This window comes from Malaclemys terrapin, chromosome 7, assembly GCF_027887155.1.
Source record: "Malaclemys terrapin pileata isolate rMalTer1 chromosome 7, rMalTer1.hap1, whole genome shotgun sequence".
Classification (NCBI taxonomy): Eukaryota; Metazoa; Chordata; order Testudines; family Emydidae; genus Malaclemys; species Malaclemys terrapin.
The window spans coordinates 6,755,807-6,783,493 of NC_071511.1; the positions used below are offsets into that span (position 1 = coordinate 6,755,807).

The 27,687-nt window shown below is 45.7% G+C and overlaps 1 protein-coding gene across 30 annotated transcripts in view; it reads right to left on the bottom strand.

Annotated features, from left to right (window-relative positions):
- Positions 1–22,712, bottom strand: part of MAGI1 (membrane associated guanylate kinase, WW and PDZ domain containing 1) — a 490,274-nt gene extending 467,562 nt beyond the window's left edge. For 13 of the 30 annotated variants that reach the window (XM_054033656.1, XM_054033654.1, XM_054033643.1 and 10 more), the window contains exon 1: positions 22,056–22,708. In XM_054033656.1, coding sequence (XP_053889631.1) covers positions 22,056–22,365 — 310 coding nt within the window. In that variant the 5' untranslated portion in view covers positions 22,366–22,708. Of the gene's footprint in view, positions 1–22,055 lie in introns of all 30 variants that reach the window. The other 17 variants (XM_054033640.1, XM_054033634.1, XM_054033637.1 and 14 more) reach the window with 3 other exon arrangements.
- Between the last annotated feature and the right edge of the window lie 4,975 nt (positions 22,713–27,687).

Below are 27,687 nucleotides of genomic sequence, written 5' to 3' on the forward strand. Positions count from 1 at the left end.
TTGTACAAAAGGGGAAACTGAGGCAGAAAGAGACAATGACTTGCCCCGTAGACCAGTGGCAGAGCCAAGAATGGAACGCTGGTGTCTCGAGTCCCAGTTCACTGCTCTGTACACTAGGGCACACTAAATCCTCTCCACCCACCACCACTGCCTTTCAAGCACCAGGGTGCTAGGTACTGTACATACATATAGTGATAGAGTCCCAAAAAGCTTGAAATGTAGAGACAAGACAAGAGCGAGAGAGGAAACAGGCACAAGAAAGGGAAGCAGGTTGTTGAAGATCAGACAGCAGGGTAAGTGCATGTCTGGAAATATATATACATTCTTAAACCTTTTAAACAGTAAATTTTATCATTACAATAATCATGTCAACCTATATTGCTTTGCATATTGTATCTGTCCAAATAAATATAGTTCTGGTAAGTGGTAACTTTCAGGTAATAACTGAAAACATTTAGGCAAAAGAATCGTTGCCATTTTCAGAAGCATTAACGCCATTTATCACTTAAATGTTTTAAAAGGACATTATGACTATTCGGGCGTATACACAGAGTTTTCAGCTTAAATTAAAGATTTCCTAACACTGAGCATCACATCTGAACACTGCGGACCTTGAAATTCTGTGCTGTCTTTTCCCTATGGTTCCCAAAGAATGAACCATATAGAAATTTGACTTTTAATGTCTACACTTTTTAAAAAAAAATAAAAAAAGTGTAGTGTAATAGAAAATTCAGGGGAACAAACAGGAGCAGCTGTGTGTGAAAATTACATGAAGTCAGAAACCACTAAGTGTGAGCCTGAGGACAGAGAAACACTAAGTCAAGTGCACAAATGCCTTCCACGTGTTCTGGATGGCAAGAAGCTGAATTTTTTAAAGACGAACATGGAAACTGCTTTGAGCAATTTGTCATTTTTGATAGCAGCTCTGGAGCGAGAGAGAGAGAGTTAGACAAGTTAAACAACTTCCTGCTAGAGTTGCTGCATGCAATACTCAAATACCACTCATGGCCCTTTATATAAAGGATATTTATATTTAAGCCATAAGGCAAGACTTTGAAATGTTGTTCAAAGTTTGACTTAACCTATTAGGGGGAAGTGCCAAGTTTGAAGATGGAAAAGGACATCCACACCACCACAACACCCTACTCCATTTTTAATCTAAATTCCAGGCAGAAGAGTTGGACAAACTCAAATTAAAAGGTGCAGATATTTATCATTTACTTAGTGAAAGAAAAATCCTTTAGAAATGTTGTCGTTTTCTCCAAAGGCCCCAAAGTTAGAACTTAATACAACCCATTGTGCCTAGAAGATATTACCAGACAGCATATGAAAGATCATCCAGCAACAGGTTAATGACTGAGCACTTCTCTTCTGCAGAATTTGAGCTTTCACTTTTAAAACAAATGTTTCCAGTTCTTATGATTGCAAAGAAAGTCGTCTGAATGTAAATTGGGGCAGTGTTTGTCTCAGGCTAGCTAGCTGCATTCACAATCATTCTAAGGCCTTATTTACACTAGTGAAATAGAGCAAAAATATTCCTCATTGCTGCTACTACTGGTTCAATTGCACATTGGAAGCCCTAGTGTAGACTAGTTTCTGGCAACGTCAGCATTGTCAGAGCAGATTTAAGCCAGAAGCCGCAGGACCCTTCTCTATGTTAGGCCTCCTGCCAATTGCTCAAATTCCCTAGCATAGACAGGCCTGAAAGCGGAGTGAACTGGACTCCTTCGTCTCTGAGTGCTGCTCAACCAAATGATGGATGACAATTTAAACAGATCAACAGTGGTAGCTATTCAACTGCTGGTCATTTTAACAGAACCACTAACTACCCCAGTACTGTAGGTGAAGCTTAAATATCTCAATTTTTAATCATCTAACTAGATCCCTGCACAAAATGTCCAGGAATCCCAATAATATGGAGGCACTTCTAGCTTTTTATCACCAAATGTGTCTTGTTCTTGAGGGGTTCTGAATGGTCCTTTAAGAAAAAATTCACAGAAACCCACCTTCAGATATTCCTTCATGTGCACTTATTGAATAGTCCCCTGTGGTAGCTTCTCCGCTGGTAAGGTTTATATGTGCTCTGCATGCATATGGCTTGCAAGACCATTATTGTCAACTATTGCAACTTTATTGTAAATCTCATGACATCTGGCATCTTCCTTAAACCCCCAGCTCCGGGAGGTAAATTATATGATAATCTCATCCTTCACTTAAAAATTAAAAAAAAAAAAAAAAGTTTCTTACCCTCTTGGTAGTGGAGAAAAGCTTGAGACACACAATTTAAGGGTACTCTAAAAAGCTTAAAAAACCAAAAGGCAATTAAAAAGAACGAATATTTATTTAAAATTTCCTGGCTTTTAAACCAGTCTCATGATTTCTGACTGTTTGGGCTTGGTAATACAGACTGTGTGTAGAGTATATAAATTAGCATTTTAAGAGACGTTTTTAAACTCAAGATAAGGCAGTACACAGATATGCTCCCAGACTTGGCATTTTCAAACCTCTCCTGAGGTTTAGCTTAATGAACTTAAGCAGACCCTAAATCTCAGCTAAATGCATAAAGCAGCATTCTACACCAGAAAAATATGGCTGTGAGTTTCACATAAGCTATTCTATATCCTTGGGGAAGGGGGGGGGGGTGTCATTAAGTCTGCCACATGCTTTCGGGTACGGTTAAAACGTGGTTCATTCCCAGCTTCACTGCAGCCTAAACTATGTTCTAAGAAGATCGCTGTATTGTAACTGGTTCCCTTGACGCAGTAAGATCAACTACATTGGCAGCCATAATGTTTTCTTTCATGAATTCTTATGAAACTAAAGAGGTGGGGAGGGGAAAGGCCAGTCTCATCTCTCCCTGTTAAATAAGGTTGTTCTGTGATCCCATAACGATGGGTTACAGCCATCACAGGTAGCAGGACTGGTGAGCAAGTCAGGGTCTAGAGGCTTTGGATTGACTATCTCCTTGCGAAGCTGAAGAAAGGAAATGCTACTCCGACAAGTGAGGTGTTTAGAAATTAATGGAGATATCCCATCTCCTAGAACTGGAAGGGACCTTGAAAGATCATTGAGTCCAGCCCCCTACCTTCACTAGCAGGACCAAGTACTGATTTTGTCCCAGATCCCCACGTGCCCCCTCAAGGACTGAACTCAGAACCCTGGGTTTAGCAGGCCAATGCTCAAACCACTGAGCTATCCCTCCCCCCAAGATCTAGAGAGGCGAGATTCAAAACTGAACAAATAAAAGCCGACACCAGGGTCCCAAGAATAGACAACAATTTTGCACACACAGGTTAGAGGTTATGGTAGAATCCTGGCTCCAGTGATATCAATCGTCAAACTCACATCAGCTACAATGGGGCAGAATTTCACCCTAAGGATTTAGCAGATACTTTGGTTTTCCAAGTGTTCAAAACATGTATCTTAGAAACTCCAAAGCGGGGATCCCCAGATTAACATGTGGGGATGCCATCACACTTCCATCTTTATTATTTTATTACCTGGGACCCACAATAGCAGTACTTAGAGATCCCAGTCAAGGACCAGGGACCCATGTGCAAGAGAACTTACAATGCAGGCTTATGACAAGTCATAGCAGGTGGCTAAAACAGAAGGGGAAAGGGCACCATAAAATTAACAATAAAAGGAGTGTGTTTTTGCATACCAAGCAGTAGTCAGGTGGCAGTACTCTATGGGATATTTCCAAAACCCTGCAGAATTCTACTGCAGGAACAGAATTTTCTATTAAGTTCGGTAGGTCTGTTCAAAAACCCTATGGAAAGTTTTCATTTGCTGGTACATTTCATAGGAACTTTCCATAAGGGAGGGGAGGAGGCTGGGGTGCGTGGGGCAGAGGGAAGAATCTGCAGATAGCTGAAAGATTGCTTTATAAAATTGAACTAAACATCTTCCAAGAACAAGATTCTAACCATACAGTTAATACAACATTTTGTGCCAATTCAGAAGCAGCGCTACAGTTAACGCTGGGAAAATAAATACTGTATTCCCAGCCCGAGGTAAGACACCATGATGGCTGCCACCAATACAGATGAGGTTATAACAAATGAGAGAAAAAACACCAAGCACAGAGATACAGAAAGAAAACGAAGAATCACTCACCGTGACAAGCTAGTCAAGTAGCCAACATTTTGTTATGTTTCGACTGCTTCCTCCGGGAACAAAAAAAAGGGACTAACGTACAAGAGTCGCTATTGTCATAGTTATTGTATTGTTATGGAGCAAACAATGGTTATGGTGTGTCATATTTCCTGATGTACTAGCACCTGTTCCGCAGTCCTTAGACTAACCCTGGAGATCTGTATTTCTCTCAGCTTCTTTGCTGTGATCTATATCCACTTTTTGTTCAGCAGACATAAGAGTGGCTTGTTTCACTTTAGCTTAAGCCACATTACACGTCTCTATGCAGGGTTTTGCACCAATTAAATCTCTTTAAAACCAACTTAGTTTAAGTCAAAGCAGTGCCACTTTTTCCATGTAAACAAAGTCTTAGCGGTTGTGACATCTTGATCAACTATTCTGCAAACAGCAACATTCTCATAAAAACTATACATTCCTGCACAGTGCTTAAAGCACCTCTTCCACCCAAAGAGACTCTATAAAGTATTAGCACATGCTTAATTTTAAACACGAGTAATCCCATTGAGTTCAATGGGACTATGCTCATACTTAACGTCTTTGCAGGATCAGACTTCATGTATTCACTGCTTACTAATTTATGACATTATCAAGATGTGATAGTAATATAGCTAGGATTAGAACTAGGTAAACAAGGACAGAGTTTAGGACCTTTAAGATATATATACATATATCTACTAATCGATCAGCGTATACAACAAGATCTATTAAATTAAAGAGAAAAAATAATAAAATAAAAAACTGCAGCATCCTTGAAAGACTATTCTACAAACAAGATCTTAGAAATGGAACATTTTCCCAGTAAATACTACAAACATGCAGTGAAAAATGTTGTTTAAAAGGACAAAGATCAAGTAGGAAACCTCTAACTGAATAGGGGAGCATAAGGATGGGGAGAGGCAGAGTCCATTTAGGTCACTGCTTTATATATTTTAAGCATATTCAAGTATACTGAACAACATGTCCCATGGTTAAGGCACTGGACTGGGAGTCAGGACATGTGGATTCCTGGCTCTGCCACAGGTTTCTTGGTCGAGTCACTTAACCTCGGTCTCATTTTTCCCCCATCTAAAAGACTGGGATAACATCACCTCCCTTCTTTCAGCGATTGTCTTCATTGTCTATTTAGATACCATAGAACCTCAGAATTACGAACACAAGAGTTATGAACTGACCAGTCAACCGCACACCTCATTTGCAACCAGAAGTATACAATCAGGCAGTAGCAGACACACACATACACACAAAGTAAATACAGTACAGCACGGTGTTAAATGTAAACTACTAAAACAATAAGAGGGTAAGCAGCAGGGTGGATTTGATTCAAGTCAAATCACTAGTCAGGAAGACTCGATTTAATTATGGTTTTCTACATAAAAGTGCATTCTTGGTGGTTGTTATAACCTTAATACATATTCTTCACAACCCAGAGATAGATGTAGGTTTCATTTTTAGAAAGTACACACTATACATTTTTAAACAGTGATTTATTTTGAAAAAAAACTTTTCAGATTAGTTTTACAGCTATCTCAGACAATGAACGATTGTTTGGTGATTTCATTTACCAAAGGTAATTGAAGCAGATATTTATGACGTCACTGGGAGGTGAACTATCTCCAGTTCAACAGGTTAATCATTAATATTTGTAGGATTTTCTTGCCATGCTGTATTAGGAGGAGATCACCACCAGACAGACATTTATATGGTTTTATTTAACTAAAACAACAACAACAACGTTAAGTATTCTGAATTTTTTTCTTCAACAGCAAAACCTGTAATATTTTAACAAAAAGCCATGTCCCTCGCGTCTCACATTTATCTCCACACTTCTTCTCCTTGTCTAGATCTACTCCGCCCCCAACAATCTTCTATTCGTTGAACTTTTTGAAACTTTGCACTTTTAGAGGAAAGTAAGGGATTGACCCTGTGTACACAAATTTGCCGAGGGACAATAGAGTTGAGGTCTGTTATTTCTCACCTCTATATATTATTTATTTAACAATAGTTTTGCTGTTAACAAGCATGTTACCTCTGAAGAGACAAATCCACAGTTTGAGAACTGCAAAACTAAGCATCTCTGATAGTATTTTCTAGACTGAGCACTGAGTCCCATTGGGTAGATAGAAAGATTAACCTAAATAATCTATACAGAAGCATCTGGAACCCCATAAAATTGGGTCCCTAATCCATGAACTATTGGAACTCATTTACAAAACCATGAATATATTGTCTTATACTACAGAATTAATAATCCCCATTCCATGATGAGATATCTTTGAGCTATAATGTATCTATCTTTAAATAGATTTTTTCCTCAAAAAGCATTTTAAAACAAAAAAAAAATCCAATTTTTTTATTTAAAAAAAAAAAAAACCCACCATTGATTTTTATCCACCCTGGCAAGCAGCATTTCTCTTCTGCATAGTAAAGTTTCAAAGTTGTATGAAGTCAATGTTCAGTTGTAAACTTTTGAAAGAACAAACAATGTTTTGTTCAGACATACGAACATTTCAGAGTTACGAACAACCTCCATTCTCAAGGTGTCCGTAACTCTGAGGTTCTACTGTAGTGAACTCTCAGGTCAAGTTTCAGAGTAACAGCCGTGTTAGTCTGTATCCGCAAAAAGAAGAACAGGAGTACTTGTGGCACCTTAGAGACTAACAAATTTATTAGAGCATAAGCTTTCGTGGACTACTGCATCCGAAGAAGTGGGCTGTAGTCCACGAAAGCTTATGCTCTAATAAATTTGTTAGTCTCTAAGGTGCCACAAGTACTCCTGTTCTTCTTTTTTCTCAGGTCAAGGATTGACTCTTACTATGTGTGTGCACAGTACCTAGCACCAGGGGGTCCCGATTGTGGTTGGGACCTCTTGCTGCTACTGTAATACAAATTTAACCCCTCCCCCGCCAGAGAACATTCAGTATGACTTCACCCCCTCTTCATTCCCACACCACAACCCTCAAATCAAATCAGCTGTTACAATTCACCTTTCATCTAAGTTTGCCATTACATAATTACATTTAACTTTATGGCCTCTAAAATTCCAGAGACTAACTTCCCTATGCACACACGTTACCTGTCAAAAGATAATGTTTATAGGTATGCTCTCAGTAATGACTCACAAGAATCATAAAAAAAGGTCTCACTAACAGTTGCCGGATAACACCAGTGAGAAAGAATGTGAAACTGGTTTTAACACCAAGCTGCACTATGCCACGTAACTCTGCTTACAATGTCAGCTTCGTTTAAAGCGACAGAAGTCTAATGCGGTGCAGCCTTTTAAAAGTCATGTGCTCCTTTAGATTACTTACAGGCCAACTGTTATTAAAGCTGTTTTGCCAAGACAATCCCACGTGCAAGTACAGTATTGAAATGTCTTTAAAGGACCGGGGACCACCCAAGTCTCAATACGAAGTAATATGGGTGTAAACCAGTGGTTCGCAACCTATTTTCCATCGTGGGCCGCGGCTGCATCCACACGATATATATACTACCTGTATGGCCCTGAGGATGTCACATGGGCCACAGCTGTGTGCTGATTATACCAGTGGTTCTCAACCCACGGCCCAAACGCTTGCTTGTTCATAAGTGTTTTTGATTTCCTTGCGTTTTTTAAATAATGCTTCAGCTTCAGGGTGGCCAACTTCTGCCATTGATTGTGGATCTTGTGATATTTCGTCTCTCTCAAAACCCCCAACTCTTGGAGTCATATCAACTCACCCTTCCTTCCAAAAGTTTAGCACTCATTGCTGCAGAGAAAAGTTTGAGCCTTTAGGATTCAGGTTTTCAAACACTGAATAAAAAGAACTCAATTTTTATAATCTCCTGTGGAAGGTTAGGGGGAGGGGTCAGACTCATGATTTCTGAATACTTGGGATAGGCACTGCTGAGACATTTTCTTCTACTCCTGGATTCTACGTATGGTCCATACTTTGACGGGGCTGTAGATTCCCTGTACTACCAACACCTTTGCAGCATCACCAAGGGAGCTCTAGCATAGACAAGACACCTGTGAGCACCGGGATTCTTAAAAGCATGTCTTGTAACCCTGCTCAGAGCAGTTCTGTGCCTCTCACTCATACTTACAGAAACCAAAGAAAGAGGGAGAAAATTACTAGGACTTAACACTCCAGCTCTGTATCTATTATTATGGAAAGATTATACAGTGTCACAGGAGATTCACAAAGCTCCTTTTTTATATCTGCTCCAATAATCCCTAAATTAGGTGAGAAGACAATACTTTTTAAAATTGTAAATGATCATTATCCACAGGAGAAGAAAAAAAAAAGTTTAGGCTTTTAGAGAGTTTAGTTAATATAGCACTTGGGAGGTGTAGGGGAGGGGAAATCACTAATCAATAGATTTGTATGCACTGTTATTATACAAGTGTGACAACTCTGCACAAAAATCAAATTTGTAGTCCTAGCTTTGTTAGTGTGGGTAAGAGTCAACCTGACATGGAAAAATAAAAGAACTAATCTCAATTTTAAAAGTAAAACAATTAGCCATTCCCAAGCCGAATGTGTAGCTTTTAATCTGTTGAACCCTAAGAATTACACTGCGGTCCTGCTGCAGAGAATCAGTGCAAATTAACAAGGTATTTCATATTAGTCACTTCCTTGTTCAGTTTGAACCTGAAAATATTTCTGCTTCTTTTTCTTGACTAGAGATTTTATATTTGACCCATATCCCCAGATCTCAAAAAAAACGTTCTTTGGGAAAGGAAAAGGGTGGAGGAAAACAAAATGATGAACTCTCACGTTTTGGATTATGTAGCAGACTGATAAACATGTAACAGAGCTGTCACACAAGTAGCATTCTCCCAACCCAGCAAAGAGGAATTCTCAACAGCCACACATTACCAAAAGGAGTTTCTGCTAGGACTGACAACAGCTCCAAATATGGACAAGCCATCTATTTATCTAACACAGCTACTGACATGCTATTTACAGTGGCATAGTGCTGAAAGTCCCCCTGGCCGCACATACTGTCTGCAGAAGAGAGAGCTGCAGACATTCCCTGCCCGACGTAACATGTGGGGTATCTTCCTATGCATCTCTCCTACGGCAAAGCCATCCTTTTTAATTACATTTGGCCCATTCTGCTATAAAGTGTGCCCTGCTGCAAAATAGCCCCAATGCCGCTCCCTCTAAAAATCAATGGCAAAACTCCCACTGATTTCAGCATGCACACACCAATCCTGTTCCACCGTACAATAACTCTTCTAGCCAAATCCTAACTGTGTGTGTGGATAAGTAGGAGAGCTCATTCTGTAACAGCTTAAACTGTAGCCGTATCATTTTATGCACAGTATAAAGCATGATATTCAAAGCAAAATAATCAGATTTATAGCTGATCTATAGAAATACACACATGCACTCATTTAGCATGCCTGCTTTGAGCAATGAGCCCAGTTCACCTGGATCATTAGGGTTCAGAGGGGCTCTTAGTCATTATTAATTAGAATCGTGTCCTTGTTTCCTGTAGAGCCAGAAATGAGAACCTCCAGCAACCTCTGTCCACCTTCACAGGACGTCTTGCCCTTCCACTGTGGCTGTCTCCTCTGATTCCATCTCCATATCAGACACAGTTGCTGGTCCCAACATTAGCAGCGGGAAGGCTAGTAAGTGAGTCAGGGATTTCAGAAGTCTGGAAGATGATTATCCCTCGCCTCCACTCCAATGCTTCTAGGAAACTTACTCCACTATCTGCCACCCAGTCATATGTCCTTCCGCTAGCCATCCCCTTTCCTACCACTAAGCCCCCAGTTAATTGTTCCTCTCCAGTTATGAACTGCTACAATGTCCTTCACCATCCTCCAAAACCATCCCAAGTTCCTTATCATCATCAAGAACAATTCCCCCCCCCCCCACCAAGGAAAGTTACACATCTTCTCTTGTGTCCGCTCACTCTTCTCCCCTCAAGCCCTGCTACTCATAATCATCTCAAGAAGGGTCAGGGTGGGGAGGGCGTTCTGAAATCTGGGCACTCAGCTCTCTCTCACTTAATTGGGGGTATACTTACACACAAAGGTTTAGATGTTAGTTATTTTACATACTCGTAAATTTGCACCAGTGACCGTTTAATGCAAGCAACTCTACTAACGTAGAAACAGAAGTTGAAAAGCAATAAATAAATTAATGGAGATATCCTATCTCCTAGAACTGGAAGGGACCTTGAAAGGTAATCAAGTCCAGCCCCCTGCCTTCACAAGCAGGACCAAGTATTAATTTTTGCCCCAGATCCCCAAGTGGCCCCCTCAAGGACTGAACTCACAACCCTGGGTTTAGCAGGCCAATGTTCAAACCACTGAGCTATCCCTCCCCTCGTGTCATTTAAAGTACACATCAATATTTGTTTGGGAGGTGGGGGGGTTTGGGGAGGGGAAAAAGGGATTCATTTTAAAAAATGTTTTCTTTTCATAAATGTCTAAGTTAAAAAAAATCAGCTCTGGATATTTAAGTCACTTGCATTAAGGAAATAAAGAAATTTCAAAAGTGATAGTACAATGCTAAGATGAAGATTCCAAAATCATGGGAGAATAATCCAAAACACTGTAAGCTTTTGTCAAGTGCCAACCATGGAAAACTGATCATTTCTTCCTATACATTGCAACTGTATGTGCCTTTGTTCTGACTAAACCCGGGTTTCAAATAAAAGGGCTGGCATGAATGTGTGTGTCAAAGTGTATGAAGACCGTACATTTAGCATGATCTTCACATCCTACAGTGAGCTGTATTACTTGGTTTAATGGACTAGCCTCCATCACGTCTAACAAAATTTTTAACTCCGGATCTTTTTTTTTTTTTTTTTTAAAGTTGTGACACAAGCCACCTCAAATATAAAACTAGGAACTGTTTTGAGTCAAATGCCAAGTCTGTGAAAATGTAACCAAAAACGCCAGGATCTGCAGGAAAAACTGATTTAGTTTCTGCTTCAAAAAAATCTACTAAATGCAACTTTCAAAGACTGGTGATTAAGAATATTTATATTATTGCTAACACAAAACAGAAGAAAGAAGTCGTTTCAGAGTAAAAGCTGACAAAGGTAAAGTCAGGAACTAGCACAGAGAATGTTGCTGATATTCCAGCTTCCAGTGGCCGAAAAATTCAGGAAATCATTTAAAGTGTCAATGCATTGAGGATAGATGATGTGCCTGACCTTTAGAGACTGAAGGCTGATCTGGCTGAAAAATATTCCAGCTGCCCTGAGCCATGCAAAAGTCTGAGAAGGATGTTACCCACCTAGTCTCCCCAAAACGAGAAAACCACACCAGCTCAGTGGCAGATAGCTACTAAGGTCATTTGGAAGTGGAGAACTCATGCCCATTCCCTCCAACCTTCCACCATTCTCAAGTCAGGTTGCATCTTCCCCTCCTTGTCAGAGGCTGCCAATCAAGTAGGCGCCACTGCAGAGCTCGGATTGTCTTCATTCATTTGTGGCCATGGGTTAATGAGGTGCAGACAAACTCTGCGCGTTATTTAGGCCGGGCTTATTTAGAAACAGCACTGCTTGCTTCCTCACTGCAAGGGAACCACAATACTCCAGACACCAAATGCTGCAAAGATGTCATGTTTGGATAGCAAGAAACTCCCTAAGCCTAGAGAAGCACCTAATGACCTTCCCAAAAGAAAAAAAACTAACAGCTGGTCCAGGTTCTCAGTTGTTGGGAAGGGACAGTCCAACCCAGCACGCAACACCTGAAAGAGCTGGCACAGGATTTCCTTCTAGTCACCTAGACTGAAGAGCTGAGCAGTATTTCCATGCTGCAACAGCTGCAGAAACTCCTCACATCCTGGGTGTAATTATTACACTTCTCCAAGAGGAGGTAGCTAAGTCGATGGAAGAACAGCCACCTCTACAGGGCAGGGTAGGTCAACCTAACTACGTGGCACAGGACATGACATTTTTCACAGCCCTGAGTGACGTAGGTAGGTCAATAAGTTTTAGTTGTAGATCAGGCCTGAAACAAAGTGAAAACCAAGCCATCAAGTTTGGGGAACGTTTGAGGGGGAGAGGAAAAGAGATGATGATTACTTAAAATTATTTTTTCTGGTCTCACATGTTCAGTGATGCCCTAAAAGCTATTGCTGTACAACTGATGCTACTAGTGGCAGGCCAAGGGGCACATGCAACATCTTCATAGGACACACTGGCGGCAATCTAGTCCATTGTGTCCATGGTGCAGGTGGTCTCTGAACACAATTTCTGGGCAGCAACAGAAGACACAATTAAGGAAACGATAGGCATGAACTCGGAGCAAGACACAGTATATCCCTACCCAGAGACAGCATGCGCAAGGCTAAAAGGAACCTGCTTCTCCACGCATGTATTGGAGTATCAACTTTCTAAGCATTAGCCATTCAAGTTACAGCACCCTAGGTAAAGCGAACTTTTCCTCTATTTCTTAATTTTGCTTCTGCAAATTCATGGCGCTTGCTCATGCAGGCCAGATTTCTCCATGTTTTCAACCAAGAGACCCGAACCATTTAGCTGTGAATATGAGAACTGAGAATTTCCTTTCACGTATGCGTCTCAAATGTAGGAGCTTCCAGCAAACCAGAGGAAGCATAAAACCACCTCTTAGCTCATTCCTTAAGATATAAGCAAACACCCTCCATCTGGAAGAAAGAAGAAACATTTTAAAATCTTGACTTCTTAACTGATTTACAGACTTAGACTAGGCTGTGGGACATGTTCATTCCCCTCCCTCCCCCACTCCGACATATGGCTGAGTCTCAGAATACAAGTGGTTGAATGCAGATTTCACGCAAGTTAGAATACAGTTCTTCTGTTTCTCACTATTCTATCCCAGTGGTCTCCAAAGTGGGGTGCGCAAGAGGATCCTTGGGGGTGCGCGACAAGAGGAGCACTTTTTTTTTTTTTTTTTTTTTGCGCTTTGGCAAAAATGGTAGAGCGTGCTCGAAATTTTTTTTACTGATGGGGTGCGCGATCAAAAAAGTTTGGAGACCACCGTTCTATCCCATTGATGCAAATGTTGCCTTTATTTAGGCCAGGTGCACATTTAGCCTGAATGAGACCCTCTGAGCGACAATTTTATTTCCTTTACATCCAAGATCAATATTTTAAACTGAATTAAAGACTGCAGATATGTATCCAGAACTTAAGTTAATACATTACAACACTGTAAGTTTTAAAAAATAAGAAAACGAAAAGACAGAAAATTCAATGTTAAATTGTGTCGTGTCAGGAAAAAAACATTGAAATGCAGCACGCCAGTGCACAGGTCACATACCCTAAGCAAGCTGAACGCCACCTTTCAATCCCCACCACCTTCTGTGTAAGGTCAACGTGTCAAGGTTGGGAAGATGAATTACCACATTCCAGCTAGTAGTGGACATGTTAACCATGGACACCTTAGCGCTGCAACAGCTCCAGGTGACATTCTGGCTTGGAAGGTCTAACCTGGCCATTCTTAGGGTTCCCCCACCTCTAGCCAGGAAAAAATGGAGTAAGCTCTGCACAGGGCCCTGTCTGAGCCCCCATCACCACATGTATCGCAACTGTCAAACCACATCCATTCTGTCCGAGCTGGTGTCTTCTATTATTACATCATAGGCCATGGCTACACTGGTGCTTTACAGCGCTGCAACTTTCTCACTCAGGGGAGTGAAAAAAACACCCCCCCCGAGCGCAGCAAGTTACAGTGCTATAAAGCGCCAGTGTGAACAGTGCCCCAGCGCTGGGAGCCGCGTTCCCAGCGCTGTAAGCTAATCCCCTCGGGGAGGTGGAGTACCTGCAGCGCTGGGAGAGCTCTCTCCTCTCCCAGCGCTGGCGCATGACCACTCGCACTTCAAAGCGCTGCCGCGGGAGCGCTCCCGTGGTAGCGCTCCCGTGGTAGCGCTTTGAAGTTTCAAGTGTAGCCAGGGTTATAGTCTTAATGAAGACACTGTATTTATGGCTTATTACAACAATCTGTAACCCACTAACTCCCCCTTTTTTGCCTTAGGCCTGCAGCAGTGTTAACTGGCCACTTCACCTTGAATGATCTCCTACAACACCTTGCTAACTACTTATGCTAAACAATGCGTCCCACCTTGCATTTAGCTGTGACACCAGAGTACCTTTCCCAGCCCTAAAGAAGAGCTATGTGAGCTCAAAAACTTCTTTCCCCAACAGAATTTGGTCCAATAATAAGACATTACTTCACGCAACTAGTCCCGCTATCATCAATCATGTCTCTTACCGTAATGCATAGGGGACAAGAATCCGACCCCACCATGCTATAGGCACCGAGCAAACACAGCATGAGACAATCCCTGCCCCAAAGAACCGACAATCATTCTAAAGAGACAAGCAGACAGACGCAGGAGGGGCAACATACAAGCAGAATAATCAGTGCAGTGGTGGCAAGTGTCACATTAGTAATTTAAATCGTTTCACCAGGGTTATGTTAAACAGGGATTACCTAGATGAAGAGACAAACAAAGGGACAATGAGAGTTGGAGACAGGAGAAAAGGGGTGGGAGGGACTGGAGCATACAGCCAATCTGCACAAAGGCAAGAAGTCAGAACAACAGAAAGGAGGACAACAGTAATGGTCTTTGATCCCGGCTTAAACTGCTTTCTTTAACTGCTACTATCTCTGTGGAAGGCAGCCCGGCCAAGCCGCAGGGGCAGATGATTGTACCGAACCATAATATTTACACAAGACGGCACTGTCTCCCTGTGACACAGGTAAATATTAACCCCGTTTCACTGCTGGAAAAGCAGTCACAGAGTTTAAAGGGACTTGAATGGGAGTCTAGCATAGGGCTGTGAAAAACGAGGCTGTAACCCTTGCTCTGCCTCTGATTCACCTCCGACACCTGATAAACTCTAATCCTCAATTTTCCCACCTGTGGAATGGCGTTAATACAAGCTTAACTCTCAAGGACTTTGTGAAGCTTAATTCATGTAAAACACTATGTGATCCTTGGGGGGGTGTGGGGGGAGAAACCCAAGGGCACCGCAGCATTAATAAGGCTACACAGGATATGTCTACACCTGCAATAAGACACCCATGGCTGGCCCAGGCCAGCTGACTCGGTCTCACAGGCTAAGGGGCTGTTTAATGGCAGTGTAGATGTTCAGGCTTGGGCAGCTCCAGCCCAAGCATATACACTGTGATTAAGCAGCCCTTTAGCTCAAGCCAGCTGGCACAAGCCAGTCGCAGGTGTCTAATTGCAGCACAGATCTATCCTCAGTGTTAGAGTTGGAAGAAGACCTAAGGAGGTCCTGATTCTAGTGTTCTACGCTGCCCAGTAGAGCCCTCCCCTCCCCAGCATAGGTTTTCAGGCCTGTGCACTCGGCTGGTAAATTCCATAGGAACTCTTGACAGAGCATGTTCTTGGCCAGCAAACGACCTTCCAAGTTTGCTGGGCTGAAGTCTAACAAATAGTTTGTGAAATATGCTGGAAATTGAAGCAGGCCCCAAATGTTACCAAAACTCCAAGTAACCACCAACCTATACTTTCCCAAGCTAATCCTACGCATGAGCTCTATTCACCGCCTCTATCAAAAAGTAAGTTTGGACTTTGTAAACCACGATTTCAGAGATATATATAATCTGCCACTCAAAAAAGAAGGAAGTGTTTTTCAAAGTTTGTTATGAGTGCCACATTTTGGGAATGGCTTGGCAAACACACCTTAAATTTGGCCAAAAAGTTACCCTTCAGCAGAAGTGCTTCAGATTTGGTACGTGTGCCCCAAGGACCTTTTTTTGAGGAACTGGGTGGAGAAGGATGTATGGATGGAATCAAAACAGGTCTGAGAATGGAAAACCGGTTGCAACTTCAAGTATGGCAAGATTAGCAACCCAATCACACATATCCCTACATTTTATTCCTTTAGCAATAAGACACTCACGATTTGGCCATCAAACTTGCTGAATGTAGTCCTTAAAGTTATTGAAGAGTTATACAGCAGGTGAATTTCATGTTTCACATTTAGCCGATTAGCAACTCAGACCTGAAGCACTTTTGCCATAAAGTAAAAATTCAGTCTAAAAAACCCCACTAGAACTGCGTTCATATCTTATAATCGCAATAATTTTGAAACATTGCTTGTAATTACGCTATAATTGTGGTTTAAATGTACTGCAATACGACGGCCCATAAAGAGAGAGCCTAGAGTCTCATCACATAATGGGCTGAAAGATTCAACTTATTGTGAAAAACATAATCCAATTTTATGACATTAAAGGCTCATATTAACTCTTTAAAAATGTAATAATGGTAGGGCTGTTAAATTAAGACTGTGACTGAATAACTCTGGGATGCAAACCCACTCTTTGTAGAGGAGGACATAAAAGTAGGTGCATGGATGCATAGCTAATCATTTTGCCACAAGCAGGGTCCATTTTCACATTCCAAATCCTAACAAATGCTTACAGCGTGTAAGCTTGATTGTGGTAAAAACCTGATCTTCACTACAGTGATACTTTAATACACAACAGTCTACATGTCACATGTGGTAAGTGCAATAATATTTCAGATGCACAGAATTTCTGATCAACTCACGGACAGGGACTGCATCTTCACTGATTTTATGCTTGGATAGCAGCTAGCACATTGTGGGTGCTATTGCAGTATAAATGGTGAACATAATCTCTAAGTCCAAAATAGATGCCGACCTCGAAAATACCAGTATGAAATTTTTGATCAGTAAAAATTTATGATGTTATCTGTACTTCAGATTCTATTACCTAAACTTTAAGGATGTGGGTCAAACTGGAAATGCACAGGGTATTGTCAACGTGTTTTTGTTTGACATTTTGTTAAGTGTTGGGGGGAAAAAAGGAGGAAAAAAAAAACAAAACCCCAAACCTTTATCCGAACCAAAAAGAAAGATCATGTGATAGATCAAGGAAGTAAATTCTTAATAGCAGCAAGAGTTTTATAAACTCATTTGCATTTACCTAAAACAGGCAGATGGGAGTCCAAAATAAACACTGGATGGAAATATTTTTACATTTCACAGAATTATGCATCAGTGCCAGCCGTGAGTTCTGTAACCTACCTATCCAATGTTTAATGTTACCTATTAACCAACCTGCCACCCTGCTTTCCCAGCAGATGTAAAACTACTGTACACACAAATTCAGAGGCATCAATATTTTTATATTTGTTGATATTTTACACAAAAAATAATTGGAAGATACCACATCCCTCACAGGCCCATTTTGGGGAAAGGATATCAGAATATACGCTCATGCAAACAACTTTTAAAGGAGCTGTTCTATTCACATGAATAGATTCCAACACTTCATAGAAATGTACTGTCAACTCACCAGGTTTTAGAATTTCTCTCAGGGTCAAGGTAAGGTTTTAAAAGAAACAAACATACTTGACAGCAGATGATAAGACATAGTCACTACCATTGGGGAATGAATGTCTGCCCTTGTTTACCTTATACGTGGCTTAAAAAAAAAAAAAAAAAATCCCCCTCCCCCTCCATACTGACTTCAGAGTAACCCAAAAACATCACTCATGTAAACTGATCCTCATGTATCATAACTTCAGCCGGTAGTAGTAAAGAAAAAAATTAAAAAAAAAAAAAGTTTAAGTGCACAGAGGACTTAGTTTTCTCCGACAACCTTTTCATTTATAGTGACAAGGAGGACTTGAACAACTGACACATGCCATCTAATAAAAAAAAAAAAAAAATCTGACTAATCTTGAAATATCCCCCAATTTCTGTATTTCATGAGAAAACAAAGAAGAAAAAGACATCCTGTTTTAAATGAAAGGCACATAACTAATCTGTTATGGAGAAGTTGTTAACTTGTCCATTGTCAAGAACAAATGTTAAATGCCTGTTTTTTGTTGTACTCTCTCAATCAGGATATGTAAACAGCAACAAGAGAGAGAGAGAGAAATTAAAAAAAAAGAAAAAAAAAAAGTCAGTCAGTCAAGTATTGTCTATTTATCCAATGGATAAAAATTGTAAGTTTATTGCAGGAAGCTACAATATTAAGCGTGGACAGTGGAAATCGAGATATTATGCTAATGCAAGTCTTACACTACCAAATATGTGATATTAAAATGAATGGGAGATGAAGAGACAAGGTGTGGGAGGGAATATCTTTTATCGGATCAACTTCTGTTGCTGACAGACACACACTTTTGAGCTTACACAGAGCTCTTCTTCAGGAGAAGTAGCATCAGTTTTGCATTCTTTACGTAGATCAAATTAAGTGGTCCATACAACTATATTTATTAATTCAAGTAGAGTTGATCATCACTTTGTTTGAAACTGAAACAACAACAACAACAACAGGAAGGGGACGTGGTCAGTTTTAAAAACACTGCACCTCAGACTTAAAATATTTTCCATTGTTTTGATTTTTCACTATTATCTTTACTGGCCTAACTCTGACAGTACTGAAAGGTACTCAGTCAAGTTTCAGGGGCCTTTTTCCTCCCAAAGCAAAAGATTATAAAATTATGCTTTAAAAAAGTAATACAAAAAAACGCATCTATGGGGTACAGCTGTTCACTTATTTTATATTAAAAGGTCAAGGAAAATTAAAGCACACCTAAATCCCATATGAACAGTTACTTCTCTGAACTCTTATAAACAGTTACTCCAATTAGCTGTATTCTTATGTGTCCCCCAGTCACCATAGTATCCAAGTGCCCATTCAGTCTGAATAATCACTACGGAAAAGAAAGAGTTTGCATTTTGAATTGTTATCCTATAAAGCTTGGCTTTAACGATGAAGAGTGTGTTTAACCTATAAAACCTTCATTTCACAGTTGTTTTTTGTTTGTGTGTTTGTTTTAACTGCAAGATCAAATCAGTTATTTTCTCTCCTCAAGCCTGCAGATGACTGACTTATTTATAGTAAACTTCCTGTTTTTCCAGCCTTGTAAATGTCATACAAAGCAGACAAGCCAATAAAGTATGTAAGTTTCCAGGTGAAGTTTGCCACAAAACTTCAGCATCAGTTAGGCAGGCACTGGGGTCTGGGGAGAAGGAGGGGAAATGGAATCAGACAGTTAAAATGTGTTTACACTCATTCACTTAACACTGTACTTTGCAGCATGTTTTAGTAACATGCAACTCTTGCTGAATATGATCACTTAAAACAACATTAAAAGAGAAACTGCTACTGGAAACTGACATAGAAATCATGCATTTTAATAGACTTGGAAGAATTAGATTTTTATCAGTAAAGGTTGGTAAACATCCATTTCACCATATATACACACAAACCAATGAAATTTTATTTCCATCGATAAACAGAAATGTACAGAAAGGCAAGGAAAGAAAAATGCTGCTTGAGAACTTACTGGAGTTTGATGTAGGGATATTTACTTGGTATATTTTGACATGTGATGTCGATAATTTGTGTTTTAATCATTATAAAGCTTTAACTTTTTGCATCTCAGTGTCTACAGTCATTAACTACCGTCTGATTCCCCTCTCCTCCATTGCGTGACACTCCCCCATATTTTCCTGCAACTGTGAAAATCTCACATTATTATTGTGATTGTCAAAACAAGTAGTTCTTATGTAACCAATCCTTAAAACCCCATTTACATTTCTTTATGTTTATATACTCTATGCATTTCACTCAGCTAGGAAAATGAAAATCAATTTTACTTTGTTCATAGTCAATTTCACTTCCAGGTTTTCAGTGCTACAGTCTGTGTTGCAAATACAGCAGGAGAAAGACAACAATTGCTCCCACTACAGTTAAAAAAAAGGGGGGGGGGAGGGGAACATTTCTATTGATTTTAGGTTTTATAAGTTATCTTACTCTGATACTTCTTTATGTAACATGTGGGGATATTTTGAACTAACATTCCATTTTAAAAAGGAAGCAGATGTTTATTACAGTGACAACTCAAGATTACATATTACATAACGTACCACATGGAACAGAACACTACTCTTCCTATAATTTCCTTTGACAATGGAAGTTTGAATAAATGTCCATAGAACAAGTGCATGGAACTACAAACTAGCTTTTAATAGGGCTAGCAGACAGAAGTTCAGAGGAGAGCTCTGCTGATTTAGAAGAAGGGCATCAGGCAAACAACAAAGACGAGATTAATTCTTTTGGGTCAAGCAAATAGGTTGTTGCCTCCACATCAACTACACAAAACATCGCTGCATTTGCCAAACACAGCAACTCCCTCCACTTTGGGATGTGTACGTGTTTGTGCAGTAATAAACTTTCCCCTAAAGAATCTACTGAATTATCCTACCAGAATTTCCCTTCCTGCCTCCACTTATAGATGACCCTGGTGTGCTAGGCCACCATGCAAACCTACAGGTGTTCCAATGTAATCCTGTTTATTTCAAAATCCTGGGTATTCAAATAACCTTAACAGCTGCTGGAACCGGAACAGTTTCCTGGCACTAAATTCAAGTCCCACACTGGAAACTACAAACCTATTATCTAGACCTGCTGTGCTAACCTGTTAAAGGAAAGTATCAGAGGGGTAGCCGTGTTAGTCTGAATCTGTAAAAAGCAACAGAGGGTCCTGTGGCTTCTGTTAGTCTTAAAGGTGCCACAGGACCCGCTGTTGCTTCTGTTAAAGGAAGTGTACTTTTCACATGAGGAGGAGGACTCTTGCTTCTGTTTTCCATAGCCTCATTTGAGAGCTCTCTCTCATACAAATCCCTTCAGCTCCTGTCCGCCTGGCTCAAAGTGATGCAGAAATGACCTACTGCTAAGAGTGCAAGCAAGGCTAAAATAACCATTCCAAGTGGGGATAGTTACAGCTTTTCCCTTCCCCAGGCACACTCCATGCCAACCCTTTGACAAGCTAAGGCAGGCAGCTAGCAATCACATGCCTATACCTTTTAACAAAACTCTAGTCCTAATCCAACAGTGCAACCAAATGCTACAGGTCTATGGGATGCATCCCTGCTGAAGGAGTAAATCTTTCAGGAAATTCCTCCAGGTCCAGTGAAATGAATTTTTTTGTTTGTTCACTAATAGAATTAAGCTAACAGATCCAAGCATTTCACTCCACAACTGCTAAGCCTCCAGCCCTGCCTGTAGCTAGGGGTTTCGGTACACTTAAAAGAATGTCTTAAGGGAATTGCTCATTGTGCTTAAGGCAGGCCAGACTTGAAGGTAGTAAAACTTAAAGATTTATTTCCCCATGAAAACAGGGCTCTGATTGCACAGAGGGAACCTAAATGATGCCCAATTAGTCTTTGCATCGAAGAGAGCAAGGTGTTTCAAAGGTCACGTCGTGACCCTTGATGACAGATAAAAAATGGACTATTTGTATGCCTTTAACCACACCAATAAGCTGCCCCTGCCTGGCGTTTTCTATTTGATCTCTGTGATCAAACGCTGTCCAAAGAAGGAGAAGAGGGGAACTGTTCACCTTCGTTGCATGTTCTGAGGATAGGAAGGGAAGGGGAGGGGAGGGGAGGGGGGGGGGCACAACTCTGGTGCAAACATTTCATCACTCCCCAAGTCAATGTTTTGCAAGACAAGCAGAAGAAGAGTCCCAGCGTTTGCCACTGGCCCCACCTGGACCGCGTTAATCCGGTGGGGGGAGAGGGGATCTGCCCTTTCGGAGCGCTCACAAAGGCGGAGAGAACCGACGCGTCCCCGGCTGCGTGAAGCCATGCCCCGGGCCGCCCTCCCAGCCAGCCTCCCCTCCGCTCCGCTCCGATCCGCCCCGCGGGCACGGCTCGCCAGGAGCCGGCCGGGAGAGAGACCGCTCAGCCGGCAGGTGGGACGCTTCGCCGGCCCCAGAAGTTAGCTCCCGCCTGGAAAAACTTCACACACCCACACCCCGACCCCAGCAAGCCCAGAGCCCAGCCTGCCCGGGGGAAGGAGGAGGAGAGGCGGGGGGAGCTCAGGGGCACAGCCCGAGCAAGGACCCCGGGGGTCGCCCTGCACCCCGAGTGCCGCCCCCCCGTACCTTGTCTCACGGCTTTGACCGAGATGGGCTCCGTGCAGCTCCGGATCACTTCCAGCACGTCGTAGCGGGGCAAGCCGGACACGCGGACCCCCTGCACCTCCAGCAGCAGCTCCCCGGGGCTGAGCCCCGCTTCTTCGCCCCCGGCCAGCACCGGCGGGCCGCCCTCCTCCGCCGTCCCCACGTAGGGGAACTGCCCGTGCTCCGCGCCCCCGAGCAGGGGCAGCCCCGGCTGGCCGCCGGCCGCCCGCCTGGCCGAGCACTGGTGCACCCGGCTGCTCCAGTGGTTCTTCTTCTGGATCACTTTGGACATGGCGCCGCCGCCCCCTCCCCGGTCCGGTCCCCCCCTAGCCCAGCCCAGCGGATGCAAAACAGGTGGCCCGGCGGGGCGAGCCTGGCTTGGCGCACAACTTCCCCAGCCGCTCAAGCCATCCTTCGCCCCGGCTCCGCTCGCGGGGCTGCCGCCGCTGCCCGCCTCCCCCTGGCTCCGGGTCCGCTCCGCTCCGCCCGGCCGGACAGCGCCCGGCAGCTGCCCCCGTCCCCGGGCTGCGCGGAGCCCGCTCGGCAGGAAGCGGCCGCGGCCCCTTTAAGCCGCTACAAAGACGCCGCTTGTTTGGTTACATTTCAGCCCGTCCCGTTCCAGCCGGGAGCCCGGGGAGCCGCCCGCGCAGGCGCCCTGCGCACGCTCTCCCCCCTCCCCCTCGGCCCGGGAGCGCCCCGGCTCGCTGAGCGCGCGCGCCTGACCGCTAGGCTGGTGCGGGAGCGCGGGCGGGGGGACTGGTTGGGGTGCAAAAGGGGGAGGAGCCGAATGGGGGGGGGAGGGAAGGAGGAGCTGGGTTCGGGAATGGGGTGCCAGGGAGCAGAGTTGCGGGGTGGAGGGTGGGAGAGGGGAGGGAGCTGGGTTGGGGTGCAGGGGGAATGGGGGAGAAAAGGGGAGGGAGCTGGGTTGGGAAATGGGGTACAGGGGAGCAGAGTTGCAGGGTGGGAGAGGGGCGGGAGCTGGGTTGGGGGTGCAGGGGGGATGGGGGAGCAAAGGGGAGGGAGCTGGGTTGGGGAATGGGGTGCTGGGGACCAGAGTTGCGGGGGGGAGGGAGCTGGGTTGGGGTGCAGGGGGGATGGGAGAGCAAAGGGGAGGGAGCTGGGTTGGGGAATGGGGTGCAGGGGAGCAGAGTTGCGGGGTGGAGGGTGGGAGAGGGGAGGGAGCTGGGTTGGGGAATGGGGTGCAGGGGAGTAGAGTTGCGGGGTGGAGGGTGGGAGAGGGGAGGGAGCTGGGTTGGGGGTGCAGGGGGGATGGGGGAGCAAAGGGGAGGGAGCTGGGTTGGGGAATGGGTTGCAGGGGAGTAGAGTTGCGGGGTGGAGGGTGGGAGAGGGGAGGGAGCTGGGTTGGGAGGTGCAGAGGGGATGGGGGAACAAAGGGGAGGGAGCTGGGTTGGGGAATGGTGGAGGGGAGCAGAGTTGCGGAGTGGAGGGTGGGAGAGGGGAGGGAGCTGGGTTGGGGGTGCAGGGGGGATGGGGGAGCAAAGGGGAGGGAGCTGGGTTGGGAAATTGGGTACAGGGGAGCAGAGTTGCGGGGTGCAGGGTGGGAGGGGGAGGGAGCTGGGTTGGGGTGCAGGGAGGATGGCGGAGAAAAGGGGAGGGAGCTGGGTTGGGAAATGGGGTACAGGGTTGCGGGGTGGAGGGTGGGAGAGGGGAGGGAGCTGGGTTGGGGAATGGGTGGAGGGGAGCAGAGTTGTGGGGTGGAGGGTGGGAGAGGGGAGGGAGCTGGATTGGGGGAGCAGGGGGGAGCAAAGGGGAAGGAGCTGGGTTGGGAGCTGGGGTGCAGAGGAAGAGGGGGAGCAGGGGGCAAGGAGCTTCCATGGAGGATGGGGAAGGTGAGGAGCTGAGATGGAGGGGAGGGAACCAGGATGGGGTACAAGGAGGAGAGGGGGTGAGTTGGGAGGTGGAAGGAGCTGGGTTGGGGGTTGAGGGAGCAGGGGCAAGGAACAGCGATGTGGGGGGTGGAGGATGGGGATGAGCTGGGATAGGGGTGCAGAGGGTGAGGAAGAAACACGGGGAAAGGAGGATGGGGAGAAAAGGCTGCCTGGTACTTGTTCAGGGGTGAGGTGGAGGCAGGGCCGGTTCCAGGCACCAGCTTGGCAAGCAGGTACTTGGGGCGGCCACTTCGGAGAGGGGCGGCACGTCCAGCTATTTGGCGGCTATTCGGCGGACAGTTCCTCACGCCGGCTCGGACTGAAGGACCTCCCACCGAATTCCCGCCGCAGATCGCAATCACAGCTTTTTTTTTTTTTTTTTTGGCTGCTTGGGGCAGCCAAAACCCTGGAGCCGGCCCTGGGTGCAGGGAGGGAAAACATCCTGTCCATGTTGCTGGTGTCTGGGCAGAGACGCTGGGAAACAAATTACTGTTGTGAGGGGATGGGGGGAGGGAGCTAGAGAGAGATGCTGCTTGTGTGTTGTGTGGAAAGGGGCAGGGGAAAGATGTCCGAGAAACAGGGCCGGCTCTGGCTTTTTTGCTGCCCAAAGCAGAAAAGCCTCCCGCCGCCCCCTATCCCCCCCAACGCGGCAGGGGAGGGCGCCGAGCCGTGCCGCAGGCCACTCTCCCCGACTGGCCGTAGCGCCGGGGGGCGGGCGCCGAGCCCACCGCGGCTCCGCTGGTGGCCGGAGCCCCGGGAGGAGGGCGGAGAGCCCGGCCGGGGCTCCGCTCTCCCCGGCGGCCAGAGGCCGGGGGGGGAGGGCTGCGAGCCCACTGCGGCTCCGCTCTCCCCGGGGGCCGGAGCTCCGCGCCGCCCCCCTCCAGGTGCCGTCCCAAGCACAAGCTTGGTGGGCTGGTGCCTGGAGCCGGCCCTGCCGAGAAAGGCAGGTGTGAAGCCCCCAATTGAGGGTGGAGGAGAGGGGCATGGCTGCCAAGTGCGGCTCCATGGGTGATATTCCTTATCGGGTGCAAACAAGCCAGCGTTTTCCCCCAAAGTAGCTCTCCCCCACACATACACACACACACACAGAGTGTGGTGATTTGCAGCAATTCTCAAACATCATTGCATCGCGACCCGCTTCAGACAACAAAAATTACTACGTGACCCCAGAAGGGGGGACCAAAGCGTGAGCTCCACCACCCTGTGTGGGGTGCGGGATCAGCCCTGGGTGGTGGGGCTAGGGCTTCAGCTTTGATCTTGGGCCCCAGCAAGTCTAACACCAGCCCTGGTGACCCCATTAAAATGGGGTCATGACCCACCTTGGGGCCCCGACCCACAGTTTGAGAACTCCTGGATTATAGCGTTCATGTTGATGTTACTTCCCAGTGCAAAGAGAGTCTAGGGGGTTGGGTGGGAACTGAGAAGCGAGAGGGAATCTGGGGTGTTGCTATGGGGAGAGGAGCTGGTGGAGGGAACTTGAGATGAGGTTGTTCAGCTGGTCCATGGGAGGTTAAGACAAGAGCAGCCTCCTCTATTCTTCATCTTCATTAGCCTCCCTTCTTCTGGCCCTGTCTCCTATTCTTTTCCCCATGCTATTCGCCAGTCAACTCATACCCACTCTGCCCCTGCCTGTCCTCCCTTTCGTAGCCATCTAGGCAGCTGGCCACCTCTACCTTCCCCTCCTGACTGCTCCATGCAAACTCGGATCCAGCCAGAGGATCAGCCAGAGTGGAAGAAGAGCCAGCTTCACTATCTGCTGTCCCAAGAGTACCTGGCGGTCAGGGGGAGAAACTGTGAGCAAATCCCTTCGGGGTGCATGACAATCTTTTTGGCAATGTCCATCTTTTCCACAGCTGGTCCAAGTCTTTCCCTTTTTGAATTGCTCAAACTGCAACTAGTTCATAGTTTCCTTATTAGTTACAATAGGGGGAGCTGGTAGCAAGGTTGCCTAACTCTTTCCATGATAAGACCCTTTTTTCGGTTGCTTATAACTTTTCCAAACTTTAACTGTTATAGCTGAAGTTTTCCAGGCTGGGTGTGTGCCTCTGGCTGATTTGATTTATTTTAGTTCCAGCAGAAACAGCTCAACCGTTTCACAGAATGAGTTTCGGGAAAAATTTAAAATGTTTTGACCGAAGCTATAACATGTCCATGCTATAGAGCTGAAATCTGGTAGGGTTCTTGCCCTGGTGTCACCATTGTGCCTTTTACTGCCCTAGAGAAAACCCACCAAAATTTGGCTAAGTTGGTGACCTCTGAAAATCACAGTTCACACCTGTGAGGTAGAGGTTTGTTGGAGGTTGGCACTAAATGAGGCTGGGGTCTGTAGTGAGTCGGTGTGGCTCCCCTCCTGCCCAGAAGAGGGAGCCCACGTGCCGGCACCAGAGTGGGTGGGACCACCACCGCCTGTCCCCGCCCCCCGGAAGTCAAGGGGCGGGACAGGAAGTATAAAGGCCGGCCGCCAGAGCTCAGTTGGCGGCCAGCCACCACAGGGAGCAGACGTACGGCCGGGAGCTCCCGGCCAGGAGACCGTCGAAGACCCTAGCTGGCCTGAGCTACCCCGGGCCCGCTACGAGGAGGAGCCGCCGGAGCCCGTTCACGCCCGCCACTGGGAGAACCCCTGGGAACCGAACCCCGCTAACCCTGAGGGTGAGACTGGACCCGAACCCCTCAGCCCCTGCTGCTATCCAGAGGAGCCGCCTGAGGACCATTGGCCGGACTTCCCGGCAGAGCTACCAGACTTGCCGCCGAGCCCGGGCAGAGAGGAGCCCATGCAGGTGGACTGGCCCGATCCCGGCGCGACGAGCGAGGTAGGCTGGGAGGGGGATCACGGAAGTAGCCCGGGGGTAGCCGACCCCGGTCCGGCTGCAACTGAGTGTGAGCCTATGTCAGTGTGTTGCGGTCTGGATACCCCACTGACCAGCAGCGGCAGCAACCGCTGTTAGGGCCCTGGGCTGGAACGCAGTGGAGTGGGTGGGCCTGCGTTCCCCCCTGCCACCCTCCGTACGGGTGGCAGGCTTCCCCCTCACCCAACGCTCGGCTACAGAAGCCTGGGCCTTGAACTATTTGCTCGCTCAGCCCCTGCAACAAGGGCCTGAGCTAACTGTGTTTGCCCCGCCCTGATCCAGGGCCTGGGCTCTGAACTATTTGCTCGCTCAGCCCCTGCAACAAGGGCCTGAGCTTAGCTGTGTTTGCCCCGCCCTGATCCAGGGCCTGGCCTCTGAACTATTTGCTCGCTCAGACCCTGCAAACAAGGGCCTGAGCCTAACTGTGTTTGCCCCGCCCTGATCCAGGGCCTGGGCTTTGAACTATTTACCCGCTCAGCCCCTGCAACAAGGGCCTGAGCTAACTGTGTTTGCCCCGCCCTGATCCAGGGCCTGGGCTCTGAACTATTTGCTCGCTCAGCCCCTGCAACAAGGGCCTGGGCTTAACTGTGTTTGCCCCGCCCTGATCCAGGGCCTGGCCTCTGAACTATTTGCTCGCTCAGCCCCTGCAAACAAGGGCCTGAGCTTAACTGTGTTTGCCCCGCCCTGATCCAGGGCCTGGGCTTTGAACTGTTTGCTCGCTCAGCCCCTGCAACAAGGGCCTGAGCCTAACTGTGTTTGCCCCGCCCTGATCCAGGGCCTGGGCTTTGAACTATTTACCCGCTCAGCCCCTGCCATAAGGACCTGAGCCTAACTGTGTTTGCCCCGCCCTGATCCAGGGCCTGGGCTCTGAACTATTTG